Here is a 25230-nt window from a genome sequence, read left to right as displayed (position 1 = left end):
ACTCGACCTGCCAGCCTGGCTAAAATAATGTGACCGTCGGGCAGGCCAGGACGCTCCAAGATCGATGTCTTAGGTAGCTACAGTCTCCGCGAGACCCTTCTTCCCAGCCCTCCCCGGAGAGATCCGGATCAGCTGGAGGTGGCTGGCAAGAGAACCGGTGGGCAGGGCGGCGGTGGGCATCGGGCCAGGCTGTGGAGCCTGCGGAAGAGGCTCCGCGACCGCCGTGCGTTCCAGCGGCGGGGCGGAGTGGGTGGGGCCGGCACCCGGCCCCCGCCCCTCCTCCCTCCCTTCCTCCCTTGCCCTCCGGGTCCCGGGGCCGACAGTCCGCAGGCAGGCACTGCCGAGGCTGCACCACTTCGGGCCGGCTCCCGGCGACGCCCTCAGAGGGGCGGCCCTGCGCTTGGAGCCCGAGCACCCGCGAGCCACCCCACGCCCCCGGGCGTTCCCACTCAGCGGGGAGGGGCGGCGCAGAGCCAGAGCACTCAGGGGGTCCCGGGCGCCGCTAACCGCCTTGAGCAGCTTTGCGCGCGTGGACTCCCCACGCGCCCGCGCCGCGCGGCAGGAGCGGCGGCGAGATGGCGGCGCGTGTCGGCCTCCTGCTGCGCGCCCTGCCGCTACTGCTGTGGGGCGGCCTGGACGCCCAGTTCTCCGAGCGCGGAGGCCAGGAGCTGCGCAGGGAGGCGGAGGTAAAGGATGCGTGCGGGGCAGAGAGGGGGCCGCGTGCTAGAGACCCTCCAGAACTTTGCAGTCGGGCCACTGGGCGGTCTCATCGGAGCCGGCAATCTGCGTTACCTTCTCCCTGTCCGCACACAAAGAGCCGAGGGAGCGTTCTCCCCCGTGCCAGAGCTGGGACCACACAGGCGCCGGGATCTGCATTGATTTTTCCGGACCGGGCGGGGGGTGGGGAGGGAGCGACAAGATGGGACAGGCGGGCAACGGCTGAGAGAGAGACAGCCCCTGCACCCCTTTTTGGCGCAGTCTACTGTCCGTCACCGCCTAGGCTGCGGAGACTTGGCAGTTCATTCATCGGATGCCCCGAGCCTTTCCGGAGGCTGCGGAGCCCCCTAGATGGGTGAGGTGGAGCGGATACCGCTGACTGGCCGGGACACAGGAGACGGCACTGGGCTGGGGCTGCCACTGCCCAGCTTGAGCCAGGCGGCATCGAAGCTCGGCACTAGTTTCTTAACCTGTAAAATGGGTAAGAGTATTAGAGTCCCAAGAACTCCTTCTAAGGAGCTTTGGAACAGTGCTTCTGGACTAAACTTGAGAAAGGGGGCAGGGAGTGGTGGCGAAGCTTAAACACTTCTCATTTCATTGTCCTGCTCGGGACTCACCTGCTTGTTTTAGGTTTCACAGGGGGAGCTCTTTGGAGGCAGGGACGGGGATCTATTTGGGGTATCTATTTTCCAGATAAAGGTGATTGTAATACATGAGTATCACTTCTTTCTTCCCCCAAAGAAGCATCTCTGTGTTGTTATCTATTCTCAAGATTAGGACTGGGGTCTCCACTATTTTTTTTTAAGATTTTATTTATTTATTTGACAGAGAGACAAAGATCACAAGTAGGCAGAGAGGCAGGCGGGGGGGGGGGGGGGGGTGGTATGCAGGCTCCCTGCTGAGCAGAGAGCCCGTTGTGGGGCTCAACCTCAGGACCCTGGGATCATGACCTGAGCCGAAGGCAGAAGCTTTAACCCACTGAGTCACTCAGGCACCCTGGGGTCTCCACTATTTTAAGGAGTTCTAAATTCCTCAGCCTGGCGCTCTGCTCTGAGACTCTTGCTCCCTAAGTGTCTCATTCTTGCTCTAAAACTGCCAGTCCAAGGGCGCCTGGGTGGCTCAATTGTTAAGCATCTGCCTTTGGCTCAGGTCATGATCCCAGCGTCCTGGGATGGAGCCCCACATCTGGCTCCCTGCTCAGCGGGAGACCTGCTTCTCCCTCTCCCACTCCCCTGCTTGTATTCCCTTTCTTGATGTCTCTCTCTGTGTGTCAAATAAGTAAATAAAATCTTAAAAAATAATAATAAAACTGCCAGTCCAGAACTTCTCAGTACCCTCCTATTCCCGTTCCCTAGAAGTTGGCATGCTGAATCTAAGAAACCTCCAGAATGAAGAAGCCCTTACGGAACGGAATGGCTCTTCCTTCCAGCAGCCAGCTCCTATCACTGTTCTGGGATATTTGGAAATGACCCTGTTTCAACAATGGGGGCCACCACCTCCGCTTCCAAGCATGGTCTCTTGTTTTGACTCTCTGCTTTCACACACTTGGGAGTCACTCTGTTTCACTGAATTTAGAATCTTACAACATCAAGTACACAGTCCTCACGGCCCCAGGAGAAGGCTTCCTTCTACCAAGCCAAGTCCTATTAAGAGTACCGCCCCACCTCCCCCCCAAGTCCGGGTCCCAGGCAATCCTTGGCAGGAGAACAGAGACAATCTCTCTGCCGCCCATGCCTGTGGTGGCCCCAGATGGAGAGAATTTTATATTGGGGTGTGCTTGGGAAGCATAATACTAAGCAGATTGAGTCTCTTGCAGTCTTTTTAACATAATTGGGGGATGGGAATTTTTAGCTCTGAGAACAAGAAATATAAACTTGAAATGTGTATGTGTCTCTATATGCCTATGCATGTACATACATATGTATACATATGCAATTCGGTGGTGTTAGTGTGTCTATATGCGCTTCTATAAATGGTCAGTTGCATGAGTTTCAGTCTCAGACAGACGTGTGTGCAAACCATCAGTGAATCATTTAATCTCTCTGAACCTTGGGTTTCTTCTCTGTACAATGGAGGTTAACAATGTCTGTTTCATAAGACTGCTGTGTGGTTTCATTGAGATAACGTGCGTAAAATGCTTAGCACAGTGCCTAGTACATAGCAAACAGTCAAAAGGAAGCTGCTCTCAATATTCTTGTTATTGTTATTATCTTTATCATTATTTTAGAGAATAGAGCTTCAGACTTAAGTCCCGGCTTGGTCGGGGCACCTGGGTGGCTCAGTGGGTTAAGCGTCTGATTTCAGCTCAGGTCATGATCTCAGGATCTTGGGATCAAGCCCCGCTCAGTGGGGAGTCTACTTGTCCCTCTGCCCCTTTCCCCACTCATGCTCACTTGCTCTGTCTCTCAAATAAATATATAAAAATCTGTAAAAAAATAAAATAAAATGAAGTACTGGTTCAGTGACTAGCTCTCCAAGAACAATAACATAGGACAAAATATGTACGGCAACTATTTTCAGCATCGGACAACAGGCAGCACAGAGCTATCATCCCTAAGAGATGGTGTTGCAGTTACTATGACAACATTATAAATCACCCCAGAATTAGTGAAGTAAAACAAACATGTATTATGTTCATAGATACTGTGGATCAGAATTTCAAACAGGGCGCATGAGGGCAGCTTGTCTCTGCTCTACAAAGTTGGGGGATGGAGTCATCGCAAGGCTCTTTACTCACCTCTCTGGCTGTCAGCTGGGGGCCAACGTTCTCTCCTGGGGGTGTCCCCACATGGGTTCTCCAGGTGGGCTAGTTTGGGCCCAGACATGGTCGTTGGGTCTCCAGGATGAGTGTTCCGAAAGAGAGAGAGTGTGTGAGAGCGAGGACAAGCATGACTTCATATCTGATTTGACGAAGTTCATAGCATCCCTTCTGCTGTTCCCCACCGGCTGGAGCAAGTCACACACTCCAGGTCAAGGGGAGGGAACATAGACCCCACAGTTGGTGGCAGGGACGCTGAAGTCACTGTAAAAAGAGCATGGGAATGGGAGGTGTCACTGTGGTCATTTGGGGAAGTACAACCATCCGCAGAAGGAAACCACAAAAGTGAGCCCCATGATCACCCCGGCTCTTTGCTCAGGTCTAATGCCCTGACGGGGGTGCAGAGAGCTAGACCCCAAGCAAAGCACAGCACTCCTGCTGAGCTTATGGGCAAAGTGCAGAGTTCAGGACAGAGAAAGAAAGATATCATTAAAAACCAGCTGAGTGATCTTAAACTAGTACCCTCCTGCAGGCGACAGTTTCTTCCTCTGTAAAGTAAGAGTCAAGCTTCTTCAGGGACTCTTTTTGCGCTAACATTCTTTGGCTTTGGTATGTTTGTATGCCGGCACCTGTGTGTGCGTGTGTGTGTTTCATCTGCCTGCGTGTCTCTGTCTGTCTGTCTGTCTGTCTGTATGTGTCTGTGTTCTGAGGTCTCTGTTTGCCCTGTGTGCCTGTTCCCTGTGCCCTGTGTGCCTGCCTGCCAGTGTGTGTCTCTTGTATGCATACAAAACAATAAAGTTGAGGGTTTTCCAAAGTGGGCTTTGCCTGGGAGGAGACAGACCACTTACAAAGCTGCATTATGAACGAGTTCATTGTTGCCCACTTGGGAAAACTAGGGCTGCTCACGATGCTAGTGGGGAGGAAGGGCCTCCACTGCTGAGTTGCAAGATTGAGAGTTAACGCTGACCTCATCACCTTGGCCCCCCTCCCATTCGCAATCAGGCCCTATCCTGTACTTGGGTGACACGGACTGTCCCTGGGGAGCTACCTACTGTGTTTCCCCTGGACCCTCTTTAAACACCAGGGGATATGTCAGGACCTACCTTCCATTCGGTGGTCTACGCAGATCTGCACAGCTCCTCCCAGTACGCCAGCACAGCAAGGAGCTGGCTAGTTCGTCTCTCCAGGGAAACACTGCAGCTTCTGTGGAGTAACCACCCCCAGATGCAGTGTCTGTTTCTCACACCCAGAGCCATTCATTTGACTTTTTGTGAGTCAGAACTCAGAAACCCAGAAGCCCGGGTGTGGAAGCTGTTCCCAAGAGCTGAGCGGAGGAGTGACTCATGGGTGCAGAGTGAACAGAAGTGCTGAAGAGGCTCTGGAGGGTCCCAGAGGACCACGAGCTGGTGGAAAAGCAGTTGTCAAACCAGTTGTAAAACCAAGGGATCTGGCAAAAGCTGGGTGGGGAAGCATGACCACAGTGGGGAGATGGGTGGACAGCTGATTTTGTGCCCTACATGTAGCCCTGCAAGTGTAGTGAGGACCATGGGTCCGCACAGTACAAGTATTTGGCCTGAGAAATAAGTACAAGAGCAGTCTGGATGGAGACTGGCCAGCTAATCTTTTCCAACTTCCTTAAGGACAAAAAAATGAAAGGAGTGGGGATAAGAGGTTACCCAGGCTACACCCACACAGAACTTTGTGAATATGAGACTAGGAACAAGAGAAAGGAGGAGAAGATAAAGGGAGTCAGACAGAGGGAAAGGGAGGCATTTGCTCTCAATAAAAGGGAAGGGTCCCAGCTGGTCCCACTGCCCCTAGACCTTCAGTAGAACCCAAGAGCCAGAGAGCAAAAGGAACAGGCTTAAGCCCCATTGCACACCTGTGGCTTGTCAGATGCCCTGTTTGGGGTGTGATGGGAGATGTGATCCCAGCCTCTACTGAAAGCCAGAGCCCACCACCGAAGCAGCTTCTTTCCTCTGCTCTGGCCCTGGACCTGCTTACAGAGGAGACAGAAGGAGTTCAGCTAGAAACATCCCCAGTTTTACCTTTTTCTCATTTGAGCATCCAGTAGGGAGAGCCATCTGGCCCCTGTGCCTCCAGTTGTAAATCCTCTGAGTTACTTGTTTGAATGTGAAATAAGATGTCCTGGGATAAGCATCAGAGGATCTGAACTCAAGGACTGGCTCTGTTGCTCCCCTGAGAGCCTTTAGCAAAACTCTGCTTTCTCCCCTGAGACTTACTTTTCTCATCTTTAACATGGGATTAGCAACGCCTGTTCTGCCTATGTTTATGCAAGGAGATTGGGAAGGTCAAAGGTGTAGAACTCTTAAAAATTCTATACTAGTCAAGGACTTGTCATGTTCCTGATTACCAGAAAAATATTTTTATATATAGAACATGCCAAGGCAGAACGCCAGCTATCATCCCTTGCATCTTGACTTGGCTAATAGTGCTCAAGATGTATTGAATGACAAAGACAATCACGTAGAGTCACTATGAAAAGACTAAAATCATAATGAAATGTAACATGAGATAGAATAAGTCATAGGTAGAGCAACATGATTTCCGCACGATCTTGCCTTTTTGCAATTTAAAAATTCTTGGTCTCAGGGCGCCTGGGTGTCTCAGTAGGATATGCACCTGACTCTTGCTTTCAGTTCAGGTCATGATCTCAGAGTGGGGAGATCGAACCCCATGTCGGCCCCCATGCTCGGCTCATCAGGCAGTCTGCTGGAGATTTCCTCTCTTGGTTTTGCTCCTGCAGTTCTTTGATTATGAAGGGTGTCACAGCCACTCTGAGACCTGCCCTTCCTAGACTTACCTAACAAGCTTCCTTTCCAGCAGTAAAGCTCTGTGACTATAGTGGGAAAACAACATTTTTAATGAGACAACTGTCATAAAGCTTTCCCAGAGCATCTTGTCTTCTTACTGGATTTTCACGACACTCCTGTGAGAAAGCTAAAGCATTCTTACCTGTATGTCACACTTTGAGGCACAGAGAGGTTAAGCAACTTTGCCATAGCTCACACAGCTAATCAGCTGCAGAAGCAAGGCTATGATAATAGATGAAGCTGGAGTATATTTTAGCTCTAATCCAACCTTCTCATTTTATAGAAGAAGAAATGGAGGCCCAGGTGTGCCTGAGTGGTTCAGTTGGTTAAGCATCTGCTTCCAGCTCAGATCATGATCTCTGGGTCCTGGGATGGAGCCCCACATCATCGGGCTCCCTGCTCAATGGGGAGTCTGCTTCTCCTTCTCTCTTTGACCCTCCCCTCACTCATGCTCACTCTCTCTCTCAAATAAATAAAACATTAAAAAAAAAAAAAAAAGTAAGTAAGTAAGTAAAGAAATAAACAGAAGCCTAGAGAGGAACAGAACTTGCCTAAGGACAGACACTTCTTAGTAGCACAGGAATAAAACTCGAGACACAGCCCAGGGCTCTTGCCCTGCAGGCCAGTGACTCAGAGTTCTTGACTTGGGCCTCAATTTATTTTGCTACACTTCATTGCTACAATGGCCAGAAATTTCCCCATCCCTTGGGCACTGAGTGGGCTGGGCTCTACGTACCTTCCCATGACAAGTCAGGACGGATGCGGGACCAGAACCTCAAGGGTTCTGATTCCACTCAGCTTTCTGGGTCCCAGGAAGAACCGTTTTCATTTTACTCAGACACCACTGCCACTCCCAGGACTTTTCAGAGGCCACTCCCCAGGGAAGTAGCCTCAGCCCTGACCAAGTGGGTGAGGCAGGTTGTCACAAGCTTTTAGGCCTGAGTAGGGTGAATCACAGAAGGGCACGGTCCTGCAGCTTCCTCTCCACTCAGCTTAAGCCTTAGCCTCCCTGGGAGAGAGGATGGGTGGAGAATGGGGCAAAGAGAAAAGCCTGTGTTTGGAACTGCAAGGCAGAGGGGAGCAGCCAGGATACAGCCTCCGTGCAGAGGGACGGGCATGACCCCAGGGAGAGCTCAGGGGGTCCCTAAGAGAATATAAGACAAGCCCTAGGGAAGCTCCAGCCTGGAAGGGAAATGACCCTCCAAGGCAATAGTAGTCGAGCTGGAATGAAAACAGGAGCTCCCCGTCCTCGTCCCGTGTTTCTTTCTGGGACCCCTTCACCATGCTGTCACCTGCCCCACCCCACCCCCCTTTCTCCCATGCAGACAGGCCATTTCTGTCACCTTTGTGGAGGAAAACGGAGGCTTGGCAGATGGGCTTACAGAGAGGGTTAGGGACAGCTGCAGGAGCAGAGCGTGTCTCGACCATGCCTCCCCCTCAGCCCGCGATGGGGCTTCGGCCTTCACCCAACAGAACTTTAGAGCACGCAGCCCTGAGGATATGAAGGCCCCCCCTTCCTACATGTAATTTTAAAATGTTTATATTAAAAATATGAATGTTCGTATTAAAAATAATATAAATGGGGATGCCTGGGTGGCTCAGTTGGTTGGACGACTGCCTTCGGCTCAGGTCATGATCCGGGAGTCTCGGGATCGAGTCCCGTATCGGGCTCCCAGCTCCACGGGGAGTCTGCTTCTCCCTCTGACCTTCTCCTTGCTCATGCTCTCTCTCACTGTCTCTCTCTCAAATAAATAAATAAAATCTTTAAAAAAAAAATAATATAGATGAAAGGGAATCCTTAAGTTCTGGTAATTGCTATTGTAATACTTGACTGAGGGGCCCCACGTTGGTCCAGTCGGTTAAGGGTCTGCCCTCAGCTCAGGTCATGATCCCGTGGTCCTGGGATGGAGTCCTGCATCAGACTCCCTGCTCAGTGGGGACTCTGCTTGTCCCTCTTCCTCTGCCCCTCACTCCCCTCCACCTTGTGCTCTCTCTCTCTCTCTCACTCTCAAGTGACTAAATAAAATCTTTTTTTTTCTTTAAGATTTATGGGACACCTGCGTGGCTCAGTCGGTTAAGCATCTGCCTTCAGCGCAGGTTGCGATCCCAGGGTCCTAGGATTGAGGAGTCCCGCCATTGGGCTCCTTGCTCAGCTGGGAGTCTGCTTCTCCCTCTGCCTGCTGTTCCCTTTGCTTGTGTGCTCTCTCTCTCTCTGACAAATAAATAAATAAAATATTTTTTAAAAAGATTTTATTTCTTTGACACAGAGAGACACAGCGAGAGAGGGAACACAAGCAGGAGTGGGAGAGGGAGAAGCAGGCTCCCCGCTGAGCAGGAAGCCCAACTCGGGGCTCAATCCCAGGACCCCAAGATCATGACCTGAGCCACAGTCAGATGCTTAATGACTGAGCCACCCAGGCGCCCCTCAAATGCATAAGTAAAATCTTAAAAAAAAAAAAAATAGTTAAGTGCTTTTATGGAAATGCAAAATGTCAAATTCTTAAAATTAATTTTTCTCATTCTTGGCCTGGTCTCATGCTCACACTCTCACACTGCCTCCTGGGAATTCAGCTCTGCCTTTGCAACCCACAGGGTGCCAGAGACCAGTCAGGAAGAGAGGCCCAGGACTTCCCCTCTGATAGACCCCTCAAAAAAGCCTCCACCCTCATCCTGCCCTCCAGGCCACCTTGCCTGCCAAAGTACCATGCACGGCAGCCCAGCCAGGAAACAGGAGACGCCGCTAGTCAATATCCCCTCCCTTCTGCTCTGTCCAAGGCTTCATAGTTCCAGAATCAGAGCCAACTTTCTGATAAGGGATGGGTGGGTTTGGGGGGAGGAGCACAGGGAGTGCCAGCCTGTTAGCCTGTGACCCAGTCTCTCCTAAGTCACTCAGCAAATCAGCTTCAAAGGGGACACTGAATTTCCAACTTCCTTTAGAAAGCCACTCTACCCATCCGCACCAAGGGAAGGGGAGGAGCCAAGAAGAGAATCAGGCACTTGGCTGGGGCGGGGCAAGTCTAAGGTAGAGCTGACTTGAGAACAGAGCTGTTACCGCCTGGTTCTGAGCAGTTCCCATCTTACAGACGGGTTGTATTCTGAAAGTCTTAATTTTTCTACTAAGGTAAATCAACTAGGTCAGCTGTTCATGGAATATTTACTAAGTATGCTAGATAGGCATTGCTTTACTTAATCCTCCTGAGAATTGGGACACCTGGGTGGCTCAGCCTGTTAAGCATCCCTTTGGCTCAGTTCATGATTGCAGGGTCTTGGGATTGAGTCCTGCATCAGGCTCCTTGCTTAGCAGGGAGCCTGCTTCTCCCTCTGCCTGCTGCTCCCTCTGCTTGTTCTCTGACAAACAAATAAGTAAAATCTTTAAAAATAAAATAAATTAAAATCCTTCGGAGAATCCTGTGGGTTTATTCTTGTTTTCCCATTGCAAGTGAAGAAACAGAAGAAGAAGAAAAAGAAGCAGCAACATCAGAGATGCTAAGTGATTTGTCCCTGGCCACCCAGAGTAAGGGTTGGGAACAGATTCTTGATTCCAAGCCCGGTGGCTATTCCATGATGCCACGCTATTTTGGGCAATAAATGGTTTTCCAGATTAAGCCACTAGAACTCCTTTAATCCATTATGCCTCCCCCAATAGTGCAAATTTGGAAAGGGAGAAAAAGAAAATAGTACTGACATACGAATAAATTAGTATAGAAAAATAACGAAATGGACTTGGGAAGTGTTCCCTTGTCTAGAACAAGGGTTCCTTGTGGAAAGTGGCTTTATTGAGAAGTGGGTGTGGAGGTCGCTGAGGGCGGATATAATGAAATTCACAAAGCCCAAGCTGGATATTTGCAAAGGTTTAGGAGCTTGCCCATCCTGGCTCTTCGTGTCTGGTTTTGTTCTCAATTTGCGCCTTCTCCTTAAGGCAGCAGCCGCGATTGGAGCCGATTCAAGAAACGCAGCAAAGAAAAGTGAGTAAGAGAACAAGGAAGACAGAAAATGATTTCCCATAGGTAACACAGCCAGGAGGGCTAACCATGGAGAGACGATATGTGTCTGTATAAGAATTAAACAGCCAAGGTGACGTTTCTTTTCATCCATCGATGAGGCTTTCTCAGGGACAAGGGCAAGCAGGGAGCCAAGCGCATTGTTTCCCCGAAGGGCAGGGCTGGTGAGAGGTAAGGATGATGAGTCCCACACTTCTCACCAATGGCCTCCACACACGTGGTTGCGGAGAGAGCAGCTTCTAGGTGTATAAGGGCATGGGGGGCGAAAAGGCATTTGGGCCATGAGATGTTCTCTAGGCACACTAACTTCCTGGGGGGGGGGGTCACATCCGGGTCCACTGCCATCACATGATGGAAGGTTCTGGCTTCTCCCTTGAGCTCCGGGATCATACAACTAATGCCGGTTGACATCAGAGTGTGTATCTTATTTTTAATCCACCCCCTTCTGCCCCTCTTCTGGTTTCCTTACATGGTCTCTAGCTTCACCCTCCAAGGCAAACATAAGCCGTCCCGGATTACTCTCTTTCTGTCAGCCCTCACAGTCAGGCCACCTGATCAGGACTAAACGAAGGTTCCCATTCCCCACCCTGGGTGGCAGTTCTGCCTCTCTCCCTGCGGCTTCATCACATGCCCTGCTTCTTCACGTTCACTGCGCTCTAGCCTTCCTCGGTTCCTGAGAGCCCTCACCCTGGTTCCTAGCTCGAGGCTCTGGGCCTGATGCTCCTCCGCCTGCAACAGCCTTTCCCACCTCGCTGCAAGCCAGCACTTCTCATTCTTCACAACTCACATTAAAGATCATCTTTTCACAGGGTCCTTCCCTGACCTCCCTGATAGAAAAGCTCTCTTTAAATTATTCTCAGTTGGGATGCCTGGCTGGCTCAGTGAGTTAAAGCCTCTGCCTTCGGCTCAGGTCATGATCTCAGGGTCCTGGGATTGAGCCCCGCATTGGGCTCTCTGCTCAGCAGGGAGCCTGCTTCCTCCTCTCTCTCTGCCTGCCTCTCTGCCTACTTGTGATCTCTCTCTGTCAAAAAAATAAATAAAATCTTAAAAAAAAATTATTCTCAATCACATCACCCAATTTCTTTTCTTTATAGCACCCAAACTGCCTCCTTTGCTTGAGGTCCATATTTCTACCATCCGTCTCTATCCACAAGGCTTGTTGGTCATTGTACCTGACGGTGTACATCGTACATTGTATAAATTCACAAATGAGTGACTGAAAAGAGGAAGTTGCAAGTTCCTTTTTTTTTTTTTTTAAGATTATTTATTTATTTAATTGACAGAGAGAGAGAGAGAGAGAGATGACAAGTAGGCAGAGAGGTAGGCAGGGGGTGGGGGAAGCAGGCTCCCCCACCCCAGCAGAAAGCCTGGTGCAGGGCTCGATCCCAGGACCCTGAGATCATGACCTGAGCCGACACTATTTTTTTAAAGATTTTATTATTTTATTTATTTATTTATTATATATTATGGTATATTATATTTATATTAAATAAATATTTGTTTATTTGTCAGTGTGAGAGCCCAAGCAGAGGGAAAGGCAGGCAAAGGGAGAAGCAGGCTCTGCACTAAGCAAGAATCTTGGTGTGGGAATCCTGGTCCAGGACCCTGGGATCATGACCTGAGCCAAATGCAGATGCTTAACCACCTGAGCCACCCATGTGTCCCAACACTATTTTTTTTTTTTTTTTGCCCATTTTTTTAAAATTTTTTATTTTTTTATAAACATATATTTTTATCCCCAGGGGTACAGGTCTGTGAATCACCAGGTTTACACACTTCACAGCACTCACCAAAGCACATACCCTCCCCAATGTCCATAATCCCACCCCCTTCTCCCAAACCCCCTCCCCCCAGCAACCCTCAGTTTCCAACACTATTTTTTTTTAAGATTTTATTTATTTATTTATTTATTTGACAGAGAGAGAGATCACAAGTAGGCAGAGAGAGGGGCACCAGAGAGCCTGATGCAGGGCTTGATCCCAGGGTCCTGAGATCACGATCTGAGCCAAAGGCAGAGGCTCAGACCACTGAGCCATTCAGGGTGCCCCTCAACACTTTTTTTTTTTTTTAATCTGAGACAGAATGAGAGAGAGAGAGAGTGGGCAAGCACAAGCGGGGCAGAGGGGCAGAGGGACAGGGATAAGCAGACTCCCGGCTTAGAGGGAACATGACACAGGGCTCAATCCCAGGACCCTGAGATCATGGCCTGAGATGAACGCAGATACCTATCCAACTGAGTCACCCAAGTGCCCCCCCCATAAGCACCTTTTTTTAAAAATATTTTATTTATTTATTTGATAGACGGAGATCACAAGTAGGCAGAGAAGCAGGCAGAGAGAGAAGAGGAAGCAGGCTCCCTGCTGAGCAGAGAGGCCTATGTGGGGCTCCATCCCAGGACCCTGAGATCATGACCTGAGCCGAAGGCAGAGGCTTTAACCCACTGAGCCACCCAGGTGCCCCCATAAACAACTTTTCTAAGGAGACGAGTTTTTATACAAACCATAGAGTTGAGGGCAAGTGCATCTGTCGTTCCTAGGGCCTTATATGTGTCTGCATTTGGGGGTAGGTGAATTGTTTAGGAAGAAGCCAGAATAGAGAGAAAATTAATTCCCAAGCCAGGCATGGCAGAGCCTGCAGGTGACTGGCCCAACTTCTGATTAATACAGAGCACCCCCCAGACAGGTGAGATGTTTCAGGAGCAGAGCTGAGCGCACATTTATACTTATAAAACTGCTCTGTCTGGAGCCCCTTCCCAGTGACAGGCCCTGTGTTAAGTGCCTTGTACACTCTATTGTGATCAAGCCTCATCCAGAAAACCTGTATGTTATGTACTGTTTCTAAGCCCCTTTTACAGTTAAGAAACCTGCCGTTTAGAGAAATAGTTTTTGCTAACTGGGATTTAAACCCAGGCCGGCTTGTGATTCCAGAGCCCCTAACTCTGCTCATCCAGCCTGCCTCTTCCGATCCCTGATTGTGCTGGGAAATACTCTGGGGAGGGACAGCTCGGTCAGTTTGAGAATTAAGGAAGCTAAAGTTTGGACCCATTGAGTGACTTGCCCAAGACCATCAAGCTCGTCAATGGTGGGCTGGAACGGAGTTTATGTCCTTCTGGCTTTGGTCCCAGGACTCCTTCTCCTAGAGCTCATAGACCTCATTGGGACTGGGCCTGATCATGTGCCACCGACCCTCAACCCTCGGAGACCAAGGGAGGGAAGAGGATGCCACACTGTGGGAAAACTGACACTCCTCTCCCCGCCAGGCATTTCTGGAGAAGTATGGATATCTCCATGAGCAGGTCCCCAAAGACCTCACCGCGGCAAGATTCAGCAACGCCATCAGGTATGTGGGGATTTGGGGGTGCCAGAGGGTCACACTGCATTGCTCCCTCCCCTCCCCCCTCCGCCAGCCTCCCGCTGTCTCCTGGGAAGCTCTTTGCCCTCACCCCCACTCCTCGCCCTCCCGCTGTGCTCCTTTATCTCAATTCCTCCTGACAGGAAGTTCCAGTGGGTATCTCAGCTGCCCATCAGCGGCACGCTAGACCCTGCCACCCTGCGCCAGATGATGCGGCCCCGCTGTGGGGTGGCAGACACAGACAGTCAGGCGGCCTGGACCGAGAGGGTTAGTGCCCTGTTCGCCGGACGCCGGGCCAAAATGAGGCGTAAGAAACGCTTTGCAAAGCAAGGTGAGCCCTGTTGAAATCTAGCTAAGCTGGGATTCCCGATGCCCAGAAGTCCCACGGCCAGAGGACAAACCAGCCCAGCCTGGGACTGGGCTTTGTCAGTGTCCTCTTCCCTAGGACAGGAGAGGGGAGAGCAGCGGGTGAACAGGACCGGTCAAGTGGAGGGCCATGTGTGGGAACACAGACATTTAAATCAGAATTTTACAGACATGGATGAATTTTCATTATGCCGATGTTTCCCGGGACAAGCCCCATCGAGTCCCCTTCATTCCTGGGTCAGTTGGTTACGCTGTGAACTGTTGCCAGCATTTTGCCTTGTGTTTTCCCAAAGTTGTTCTCGTCGGGATTTATTCTTTTTTCGTAAGAGTGATTCAACAAAGATGTGATTTACCAGTCAGTTTTATTTTGTCTATAGCATGCTTTGAGCAGCCTTACTGGAACAGAATTCACATGCCATAAAATATACCCATTGGAAGTGTACAACTCAGTGGTTTTTAGTATATTTGCAGAATTGTGCAACCATTACCATAATCCAATTCTAGAACGTGTTCATCACCTCCAAAAGAAACCCCATGTTCTCTAGCAGTCACTCCCTTCCCTTTTCCCCTCTCCCTTCCCCCTCCCCTGCTTTTTGCCCCCTCCCCCAGCCCCTGACAACCACCCATCTGCTTTCTGTTTCTGTGGATTTGCCTATTGGAGACATTTCATCACTGCTCATTGTATACATCGGGGTTTCTACCATTGTGATTCTCCTTTTGTAGTTTTTGTTTTATCTTTTCTTCACCTCCTCTTCCTCCCTTTTGTCCTGATTCAGTCTTCTAGGATCAAATGTTACGGACCTAAGATTTATGAAGTTCTGATTCTTCTCTCAATTCTTCATCACCATCAAGTTTTCCTGTGTTTAATTTTAACATCTTCTTTGTACTAAGTCTAATTTTCTCTGACTGATTTCTGCAGTTTTTAGGATTTCTAACAAGATGGGGCTGTCGAGTCAGGTTTTCATCTGTAACCAAGTTTACTATGAGCACTTTGGGCCATTGCCTCTTAAATTGCCTTAGCTGCTTGCACCAACAATATCCCTTGTGAACAGAACACAAGGTTCATAGGTCGTTTTTATTTCTTTGCTGATCCAGAAGGAAGCTGTGGGCCGTTCCCCTCAGCTCTTGGAGGATAGAAGTAATGGGGTCTGGACGCTGGGGTCCAGAAGTCCTTGATATCCACATGTTCTGCATCCCACCGTGTTTCTGGACCACAGAGCTAGAAGAAAGTCGTAGCATGAGCGGAGGCAGCATTCCAGGAGCTGGGGCTCTGGGATCGGCAGTGTGTCATGCTCCATTTCCTCATCTAAGACATAGGCCCTTTCTGGTTGCAAAGTAGAAATGGGCCCCGATCAGCAAGGGGAAGGGGCTGGCAGTGGAAGGTGGGGCGGCCCTATACACAGCCTCAGCAGTGGCATTTCCCAGCTACAGGCGGTCTCCCAGAGAGTTGGGATGCTGCCTCTTGGGCCATCCAGGCACAGCCTGAGCATCCTAGATCCTTTCTTCTGGCAGCATCTTCTCCTGCCTTCTCCAGGGAGTCGCTGATGGAACCCACTTGGCGCTGTTCAATTTGGAGCATCCATTTGGAACAGAGATTCCAGCAAAGGCATCTTTGGTAGCCTTGCGCAACTAGCCTGGCCCCATGTCAGTCTGACCGTGACCCCTAGTTCAGATAGCAGTGGCTCAGGTTAGATGGAGACTTTCCCCTCTTGTTCATAACCTGAACCACAGCAGCTTCACTTCTTTTACCCCGAGTGAGAAGACCTTCCCTAGAAAGGAGCTGTATGCTTGGCAGGCACTGAACGCTTCCTATGCCTTCCTTTGGAGAATGTGTTTAATAACAGTTGACCCTTCCTGAGCATCTATGATATGCCAAGTGTGGTTCTAAATGGGTTAAGCCATGTCATCCCATAACAACTCTAGGAGATAAGGACCATCATTATCCTCATTTTACAGAGAGGCAAACTAAGGGGACAAAGACCTGAGGAAATTTCCCCAGAACCAGAGCCAGAGCGTGGCCAAGCCTTCCCATCCCTGGGAGGCCTGAGTGAGATGCCACATGTGAGAAACCCCAGAACACGGGTGGGTGCCGTAAAAATGATGTGGATTTCTAGGCCAGTGACTGTCTACTCTGTGGACGAATGCTCTCCTGACAACGTCAGGTTCCAGGGTAGGGTTGCCGGTTAAAATATAAGACATCCAGGTAAATCTGGATGTCAGATGAGCAGCAAATCATTGCTTTGTGCTCACTTTTATACAAAAACATTATTTATCTAATATTCAAATGTAACCAGGTGTTCCATGTTTTTATTTGCTCAGTCTGGCAGGTGTGCCTGCAGGGGAGATTTTCAATCCCCCTTAGTCCCCCATGGAGCTGGAGTGCGTTGTGGGGGGGGTCCCGGGGTGGAAAAGGAAGGAGACAGGAGGAGGCATTTACCGAGCACCCACCACGTGCCTGGCAGCTGCTAGTTCATTTGCCTTCTTGTTTTCACCACAAGTAAGTCTTACCAACCACACTTGGCAAATAAGGAAACCAAGGTTTGGAGAGATTCCATAATTTGCTCTGTAAGCTTGCGAGTAGAAGTGCTGGGATTCCGACCAGCCTTTTTTCCACAGTATCCGTTGCCTTTTGGGAGTCAGGACTCCAGGGTCCTCCCCAAAGCAAGGTGTCTAGGTGTCCACTCTTCCCCACGTCCTTTTCCTTCCCTCTTCCCTTTTGGATTTTAGGGCAAGGGCGTGGGGGGTGCACTGCCAGGTGCTTCTGTGGCCTAGGGTCATTGCAGAATCCAGCCTCGCCTGGGCCAGGATTCAGGATGGGGCCCCAGGTAGCCAGCCTGCTCTGTAAGGACCTACCTCAGGAAGAGGACAGAGAGAGGCCTCAGGCTGCTAGTGGGGGTAGGTGGTGGGTGAGGGGGGGGTCTTCCTTTTTGGCAGGCATACCAACAACCCCTCCCAAGGAAAATTATCCATTTTCTCTCAGTCATGTACCTATAAGCCCTCCCTGCACTCCTCCAGAGACATGCATGCAGGCACACACACACACACATTCACAGAGGACTTGTATCCTGCAAGCTGCCACCTTACCTAGCTAGAGTGAGAGAACTGCCCACCCTCTCCCTTTTTTGCCGGGCTGAGTGAAGCCCCCCTCTGAGGCAAAGAGGCAGAAGGAGCTTTCTCACACTTCTGGGGGCTTGAAGGTGGGCGGGGAGGGTCTGGGAGTCAGTCAGCCCCAGCAGGGTCTGGAAGTGCCCCGCAGCAGCCAGTCCAGAGCCCTCCGAGTCTCCTCTGGATCCCAGGCCTTCCCTCCGCCCTCCGTGTCTCCCTCCCTTCCTAAGAATCCTTCCCTCTTCCCTCCCTGAGGGTTGGTCACTGGCTGGGAGAGGTTGGATGACTGCCAGGCCAAACAGGCCTGGGAAGGCAGCATTGCCTTGAATGGAGCTTGGCTCAGGGTTGGAGAAAAGACATTCCCCTCCCCCACGTCGGGGGGGGGGGGGGAGGGAAAGGGCACTCAGCTCCTTGCTCTTGACCACCCTCCCTCCCATCTGGAGAATCTCAGCTCAAGCAGAGCCCCTGCTTTGACCCACAGGAGCGATATTCAGGCAAATTTATAAGTCTTGAGTCTTAACAAATGTGTCTGCTTACCTGTGTGGTGTAGTGGAAGGTCAGATGTCAGGGCCTGAGCTCAGGGCCTAGCTCGGCTACTCACTCACTCTGTGACCCTGGGCAGGTCCCTTCCCCTCGTCTCAACTTCCCCACAACAGAGCAGAAAGGTTGGAGAAGCAGGGGGCCAGCCTTCCATGACTTTAGCCCTCCCCCCCCCCCCCCCCCCCCCCCCCCCCCGCCTTGGTTTAGGCAAGGACTTCCCAGAGGCAAAAGGGCAGGTGGTCTGAACCTTCGATTTTTCCTCCAGGGAGAAAGAAGGCTGTGCCCACTGGCCTAGCCTGCCTATTTGTCACCCATACCTCAGGAACTGTGATCCAGTTGGGAAACTGAGACCCCAAAAACCACATGATAGCTTTGCAGCCCCTGGACCCATGAGGCCTGGCTCTGAGCTGTGAGTGTTTTAGCTGGGGTCACAGTCTCAGCCCCTGAGCTTTGCAAGGCTCAGAAATAGCCCGTGAAAGACTCGGGATCTGGACTTTCTAAGCACCCTGGTCCTGGGTGTGCTGTGGGCTGCAGGGGGACTCAGTAGACATGAGGCTTGGGCAAGAGGCCAGCGTCTTAGGTCCAAGGGAGGAACTGCAGTTCTGGGCAAAGGCATAGAAGCTCATAACTAAGTGGAGATGGAAAAATTTCTCAGTGAGTGACAAAACACACCCTGTGTTCTGATTTGTTTACACCTTGGAGCTCTCCAGAATCCCTGAGGAAGTGAGGGGGAGGGCAGGGGGTCAGGGAAAAACTTCTAATAAATGGGTCTTGGTAGCTGGTGGGCAGCAGGCCTGCGGCACTGGAATGGGAGGGGCAGGCGGGTGTGAGAGGTGGAGGGGAGGAAGGGGTGAGAGGGGGTCACAGCTGTGGCCCTGTCGGCCCCATCTCTCCTCCACCCCCTGACACAGCAGCCAGGGGTAGGGATTTGCTGCCACCAAGACATGCAGAACGGTTTTCAGGTTCAGCGGAGGCTGTGAGAAAGAAGACCCGGACCAGAGATTCCTTAGGTTGGGGGCTTTTCCTGGGCAGAGGTCACATATCCCCTAGGGACCTCCCCAGGTCAAGCCACTAGACTGGGGACTCTCTAGGACCAGGATAGTCCTGTCGGCTCAAGAGCAGTGTCTCCCCAGCCAGATGAGCTCTTCCCAGGACAAGGGCTGTGTCTTTCCCCTTCAAATCCAGGACTCCCTGGAGGAGAGCCAACGCCGACTCATATGGGTCCCTGGGGACCAGCCCCGGCTCCACAGGTAGGTAAGACTGACATGGCCTCTCCGGCCTGCAGGCAGCAAGTGGTACAAGCAGCTCCTCTCCTACCGCCTGGTGAACTGGCCACAGCACCTCCCGGAACCGGCAGTTCGCGGGGCCGTGCGTGCCGCCTTTCAACTGTGGAGCAACGTCTCAGCGCTGCAGTTCTGGGAGGCTCCAGCCACAGTCCCCGCTGACATCCGCCTCACCTTCTTCCAAGGGGACCACAACGACGGGCTGGGCAATGCCTTTGATGGCCCAGGTGCTGACACAGAGCCTCTCTCTCCCATGGCAGGAGGGGAACCCAGCTGGGAGACGCAGTCTAGGGAGGGCAATGGGGCCTTTGCTTTCCATTCAGCCTTGGGCAAACTGGATCTCCCTTCAAAGAACCCTCAGTCTCCTCCCCTGTAGAATGGGAGCAATGGTTTCTGCCCAATTATGTGGCACGTGACTGAAGGGATGGCAAGATGAGGTTCTGCATGGAGAGTGCTTTGCAAATTCCAGAGTATTTTCTGGGAGAAGCTTCTGAGGTCCCACCACCCATCCTCTGCTTCTAGACAGACCTGTGCCTCCCCTGTTCTCCAAAAGCGGATGTTCTCACGACCACCACCCTACAAACATCCAGAGGCCACCGCTACCCAACTCTTGCCCTCCCCAAACCCACTACCACAGTCACTGCCACAGGGTAAGAGGCGTTCTGTCCCTTACCCACCATAGAAGTGCTTTGCGTTCCCACAACCCAGCCAATTCTTCTGTTTGTCCCCAATCTAAAAGGCTTATGGCAGCAGTTTAACCTGCTCTCCTCCCATTCTGCCCAACACAGGCCTTCAGAACCTGACTGCAGGCTACTTGTGCATCACCCTCCCACCCCACCAGCCCCCTCCATGCCCTAAGGAGGAAAGGAGCCCTGATTGGGCCCCTTCACCCCAGTGGGAACTCCAGGGAATGTAGGCCCTCACCTCCCTCACGCTGCTCTGCTTTACATCAGGCCCACTCCCAGCAAAGTCCATGTCCAGGTCCTGTTGCTGGGACCGGGGATAGGACTGGCAGAAATCTAAGCTTTTCACGAATCCACACGTAAGATATATGTGCTCCTGCGTGTAACTCCAGTCAGCCCTGATATCTACATGAAATGTACATTCCTGTGCCCCGCTGGAGTCTGGCGACTAAGACCATACCGGACTGGGAGAAAGCTCTCTGATCTTGGGCAGGTGCTTTGTCTTTTCTGAGTTGAGGTGTTCTCTCTCTCTGAAACCTGCCATCTGTCTCCCAGGATTATTGTGAGGAGTGAACCGAAAGGGCTAACACTGCTCCGACAGCTCGAGGCATGTTCAAAACAGGAGGCATGTATTCCTCCTACACTCACACGGCCCCATCCCCGGAGACTTCTCACCCCAGGCAACTCTCCTCTAACAGCAGTCAATCCCCTTTGGCCTGGGCTCCAAGAAGGCAATGCAGGAATTGCCCTCCGCAGGCTTCTAGGCCAACATTATCACCCTGCCCTTTGCTGACTGTGGCCCCTGCAAAAAGTGAATTGTGACATGTGAGGGCCTTGGGATTGTGTAGCTGATAAGCCCCCCGGGGTATGCCACAAGCTCCAACATCACTGATCCTGTCTGTTCCTTCCCTCTGCTCACTCCTACTAGAGCGAGGAGGTAGAGACCCACAGAGGGACCCCACAGAGGAAGGCAAGAACACAAAATGTGCTTTTTATTAAAGACTATATATACCCATAAACATACCCAGCACCCAGATCAAGAATCGACATTACCAACATTCAGAGGGCCCCATCGTGCCTACCTCGGGGATAACCATATACCTATTCTAGATCTTTGTGAAAATACTTTCCGTGTAGCATTCCTCATGGGCTAGGCACTAAGTATTATGCGTAATCTACTCGTATAGAGACTCACTCCTCTGTAATCCCCAGAGCAACCCCGTGAGGAAGAAGCAGCTCATTATCATCATTCCCATTTCAGATCAGAGCGGGAGCGACTGGCCCAAGGTCACATAGCTAGTAAACAGGGAAACAGGGATGGAAACCCATGGGGTCTGTACACCACGCTGCCTCCCAGGCGTCCACACCCCACAGCCTAGTCTTCGGTTCAGGGCTGCCCACTCGAACCTCTGCCAGGTCATGAGGAGGGAAATTGTGCAGCTGAAAATAACCACACCCACCCCTGGGGCTCCGCACGGGAAGGTGGGAACGTGGGGGGCGTGACGGGCGGTAGCGCTCCCACTGACCACCCCCCCCGCGCCGCCTGCAGGGGGCGCCCTGGCGCACGCCTTCCTGCCCCGCCGGGGCGAAGCGCACTTCGATGGCGACGAGCGCTGGTCCCTGACCCGCCGCCGCGGGCGCAACCTGTTCGTGGTGCTGGCGCACGAGATCGGCCACACGCTCGGCCTGCCGCACTCGCCTGCGCCGCGCGCGCTCATGGCGCCATACTACAAGAGGCTGGGCCGCGACGCGCTGCTCAGCTGGGACGACGTGCTTGCCGTGCAGGGCCTGTATGGTGAGCCCCCGCCCTGCCCACCGCCGGTCCCCCGTTCCAGCCCCGGGGCCCGCACGCCCGCGCGGCGAGCAGGAGCCCCCCGCCCCAAGCGTGGGAATCCGGCCTCCCCGTCAACGGTCCCTCGCGACCCCGAAGCCGCGGGCTCCCCTCACATCCAAAAAAGCCCCCCGTGCCTGGCCTCTCCATCCCAATCAGGTCCCACGCACCGCACTGCCTGGCGCTCCATTCCCCAGTCCTGCCCAACCCCAGTCTCGGCCTCGGCAGTTCCTCTCCCATCGCTGCCCCATCACCCAGACCCAGTGTCCGGTCCCACCTCTTCCCCCATCCCAGCCCACGTTCCTGCTCCTCTTGCCCTCCTCCAGCCTTCCCCCTCCCTGAGGCTGGTGCCCGCTTCCCACCAAGCCTGGGCCTCTGTATGGAGGTAGACCCAGCCGAGGTTACCCCCCCTATCCCGACCCCTTTCAGAATGAACTGGCCAGGGCTGCCACCCAGCCAGCCACAGCTCAGAGTGCCCAGTGCGTCGGCAGGGCCAGAGCCCTGGGTTCAAGTCACCATGGGATTCCTGATAAGCAGTTGCTCTTAGGCAAAGCATTTCCCCTCTGAGAGCTCTCATTTTTACCTTCTGAGAAAGGGGATAATCATTGAGGCCCTGCTTACCTCACAGGGCTGTTGTGCTAGTAGGGGTACCAACTTCTCAGTAGCCTAAGAAACCATCCGGAACAGCTGCTGCTTCGTGAGTGTATACTATCTGCCGGGCACTTAACACACTCATGAGGTATCTTTGTCCACAGATGGGGAGAACCGGGCTCAGAGAGGTTAGGTAACTTGTCTAAGGTCACACAGCTAGAAAGTTGTAGACCACAATGCAGGACCTGGTGCCAAATTCCAAGCTTGCTGGACCCTGCTTCACTCTCATAAGTATAATGATGTAATTATTATGATTGCTCTAACTATTGCAGCCCAGACCCTGAACTCTGCCCTCATGCCATCTGTGTTGTTGCCCAGGACTCAGGGAAGAGAACCTTCTGCTCTTCTTAGTGCCTGACTTTTGGGTGGTCTGCCACTCAAGTTTTAGCTCAGTAGAGGCCTCTTTCCCAGGCTGTTCAGTAGGAGAGAAGACTTTTGAGTTTAGTGCTATGGTTAATAACAACCAAGGAAACTTTTAGACTCCCCCACCCCCCTGCTTCTCAAACTAGATAACGATAGAAGGAACCAGAAGAGAGGTCTTGAGCCCTCCACACCACGCCCCAACCAGTGTGTGTTCTCTCCCTCTTCTCTCCTTCCCCATGAAGGGAAGCCCCAGGGGGGCTCCGTGGCCATCCAGCTCCCAGGAAAACTGTTCACTGATTTTGAGGCCTGGGACCCCCACAGACCACAGGGAAGGCGCCCCGAAATCCAGGGTCCTAAATATTGCCACTCTTCCTTTGATGCCATCACTGTAGGTAAGATGGTCCCACCTGTGCCTCACTGCCTTTTTCCTTCCTCCTCCACATCTCTAGGGGTCTCCAGAGCTGGAATACGAGGTGGGGTTAAGAATTAAGAAATCCAGAAATCCCAAGCCACAAGCATTCTGCAGGGGTAGCAAGCCAATGCCAAGCAAAACACTTGCTTCCTCCTGCATGCCTTCCCAGCTGTGCTCACTACATCCTCTCTCCTGAGTCTGGGAAGCTGGTTCTAGGAAAGCACCTTCCCTAGAAAGGCAGGGAGAGGCTGATGGTCACTCAACTCTCTTGTCTCCGGACAGATGGGCAACAGAGACTGTACATTTTTCAAGGAAGCCACTTCTGGGAGGTGTCCGCGGATGGCAACGTCTCAGAGCCACGCCCACTACAGGAAAGGTGGGCGGGGCTGCCCCCCCACATTGAGGCTGCTGCCGTATCATTGGACAATGGAGATTTCTACTTCTTCAAAGGTACCAGCCTTGGGGCAGATGAGAAAATTGAGGCCTGGAGAAGGGAGGTGTTCTCTCCCAAGTCAAAAGAGGGGTGGAGTCCCGATTCCACTCTGAACCTGTGGCCCCAGGGAACTCTACCAGGAGGTTCCTTCAGTGATGGATTGCGGGGCATGGGTGTTGAGGTTGTCCCAGAGAGAAAGGGTGGGAGGGCCACAGAGGAGGAGAGCAGAGGACCACTCCTGAGCTCCTCAATCCAACAGAAAAATCCTGCTTCCTTGGAATCCTGGCTGTGTGAGGTTGGGCCTGTCACTTGGACTTGAGTTATCTCGAATGGGAAAAATAATCCAAGTGTGTTGGGGAAGGAGGATTAAAACATATCACAAGGAGTGTGCAGTATATTTGGGTAAATAGTTTCACTCATCCAACAAATATTGCCTTTTATGCATCACACACAGTTGGGGGTGTTGGGATACAGTCGTGAAAAAGAGAGAAATCCCTGCCCTCATAGAACTATCCGAAGAAACGGGTGGTGACTGGCCTTCCCTGTGGTCCACTGCCCATTCAGGGAGATGCCCCCCGCAGTGCTGTCTGCCCTCTGCTGACACCTGCTGGAAGTTGGCCACCACCCTCTCTCCTTAACTGGGTAAAACGAAATTACTAATACTGTGAGATCCATTTTGATGATCACAAGTACTGACCATGTTGGTCTCCAACATGAGGGGGAACACGGGTCTGGGGGGACAGAGGTGAGGTGGAGGACCAAAGGGGGACAGCCACCAGCTCACCCTGGCTCTCCCGATGCCCTACAGGGAGCCGATGCTGGAGGTTCCGGGGCCCCAAGCCAGTGTGGGGTTCACCACAGTTGTGCAGGGCAGGGGGCCTGCCCCGCCACCCCGACGCCGCCCTCTTCTTCCCTCCTCTGGGCCGACTCGTCCTGTTCAAGGGTGCCCGCTACTACGTGCTGGCCCCAGACGGACTGCAGGTGGAGCCCTACTACCCCCGAGGCCTGCGGGACTGGGGTGGTGTCCCCGAGGAGGTCAGCGGTGCCCTGCCACGGCCGGATGGTTCAATCATCTTCTTCAGAGATGACCGCTACTGGCGCCTTGACCAGGCCAAACTACGTGTGACCACCTCGGGCCGCTGGGCCGCAGAGCTGCCCTGGATGGGCTGCTGGCATGCCAATTCGGGGGGCGCCCTCTTCTGATGCTCCCACCCCTTAGTGAATTGCTGGTGCCCTCGTGGCCAACGTGTATCCTCTGCCCCAGGAGAAGGACCTGTCTTGGAAGCCTCCAAGCCTCCCTGCATAAGACCAGGCAGGAAAGTTTGCATTTGTGCCCTGGAGAATGGCTTTGTGCTCTTCAGACATCGATCTTTAAGGGATCAATCCAAGGAGAAACCATTAAGGGTCTCCAACCCTACAGCCCTTCCCCTGAAGGACTCTCCTCCCCAAGCCTTAGGGATTTTTCTTTTGCTAAAGGTACACTTCTGTCTGGGAGGCAACAGCACTGGGCGGCTAGGGAGGGTGCAGAACTCGATGGAGAGGTTGGGACCACTTTGCAAGACTGTCTCCTTCCTCTCAGGACCTCCTGGCTCAGTTTTTGGAGAATTGTGTCTTTTTAAATGAGAAGCCTCACCCCAGGAAACTTGGGTGGGTTGGGTGCAAGGATTTCCAACCTCAGAGAGCCTTTGGTGGTTATAGTGGGAGGTCAGCACCCAGAGCAAGAGGGAGACTGATGCAGGCCTGCTGGGCGCCATTTGGGGGGGGGGGGCTGAAATAAAATGGAGCCCCCAGCTCGTGGGCCCCAAAGCAGGCATCAGCCTTCCTTGGAATGGTTTCCAGTGAGAGCAGGTGGGGTACGGACGCTGGAGAGGCTGGAACAACATTCTTTTCCATTTAAGCCAA

At 52.3% G+C, this 25230-nt stretch overlaps 1 protein-coding gene across 3 annotated transcripts; it reads left to right on the top strand.

The window, feature by feature from the left end:
- Positions 1 to 321: 321 nt before the first annotated feature.
- On the top strand, positions 322 to 25230 carry MMP28 (matrix metallopeptidase 28). Of its 3 annotated transcripts, none has more exons than XM_082707418.1 (8): positions 322 to 686; positions 13570 to 13649; positions 13805 to 13992; positions 18958 to 19182; positions 21188 to 21433; positions 22726 to 22875; positions 23178 to 23345; positions 24271 to 25230. In XM_082707418.1, exons 1-8 carry the CDS (start codon positions 576 to 578, stop codon positions 24414 to 24416), a joined length of 1314 nt encoding a protein of 437 aa, XP_082563544.1. In that variant the 5' UTR covers positions 322 to 575; the 3' UTR covers positions 24417 to 25230. The 3 variants fall into 3 exon arrangements, with proteins under 3 accessions (XP_082563544.1, XP_082563542.1, XP_082563543.1); XM_082707416.1 differs by having other exon boundaries at positions 24137 to 25230; XM_082707417.1 differs by lacking the exon at positions 22726 to 22875 and having other exon boundaries at positions 448 to 686; positions 24137 to 25230.

This window comes from Mustela nivalis, assembly GCF_964662115.1.
Source record: "Mustela nivalis genome assembly, chromosome: 17".
NCBI classification, from domain to species: Eukaryota; Metazoa; Chordata; class Mammalia; order Carnivora; family Mustelidae; genus Mustela; species Mustela nivalis.
Note: the sequence above shows the minus strand (reverse complement) of the source record. Positions and strands in the feature narration are given on the sequence as shown.

Bases quoted from the DNA above. Each gene is read 5' to 3' on its own strand.
- MMP28 (XM_082707416.1), top strand. From the start codon at position 576: ATGGCGGCGCGTGTCGGCCTCCTGCTGCGCGCCCTGCCGCTACTGCTG. The intron at 687-13,569 runs GTAAAGGATGCG...TCTCCCCGCCAG, and splicing joins AGCTGCGCAGGGAGGCGGAG to GCATTTCTGGAGAAGTATGG. The intron at 21,434-22,725 runs GTGAGCCCCCGC...TTCCCCATGAAG, and splicing joins TGCCGTGCAGGGCCTGTATG to GGAAGCCCCAGGGGGGCTCC.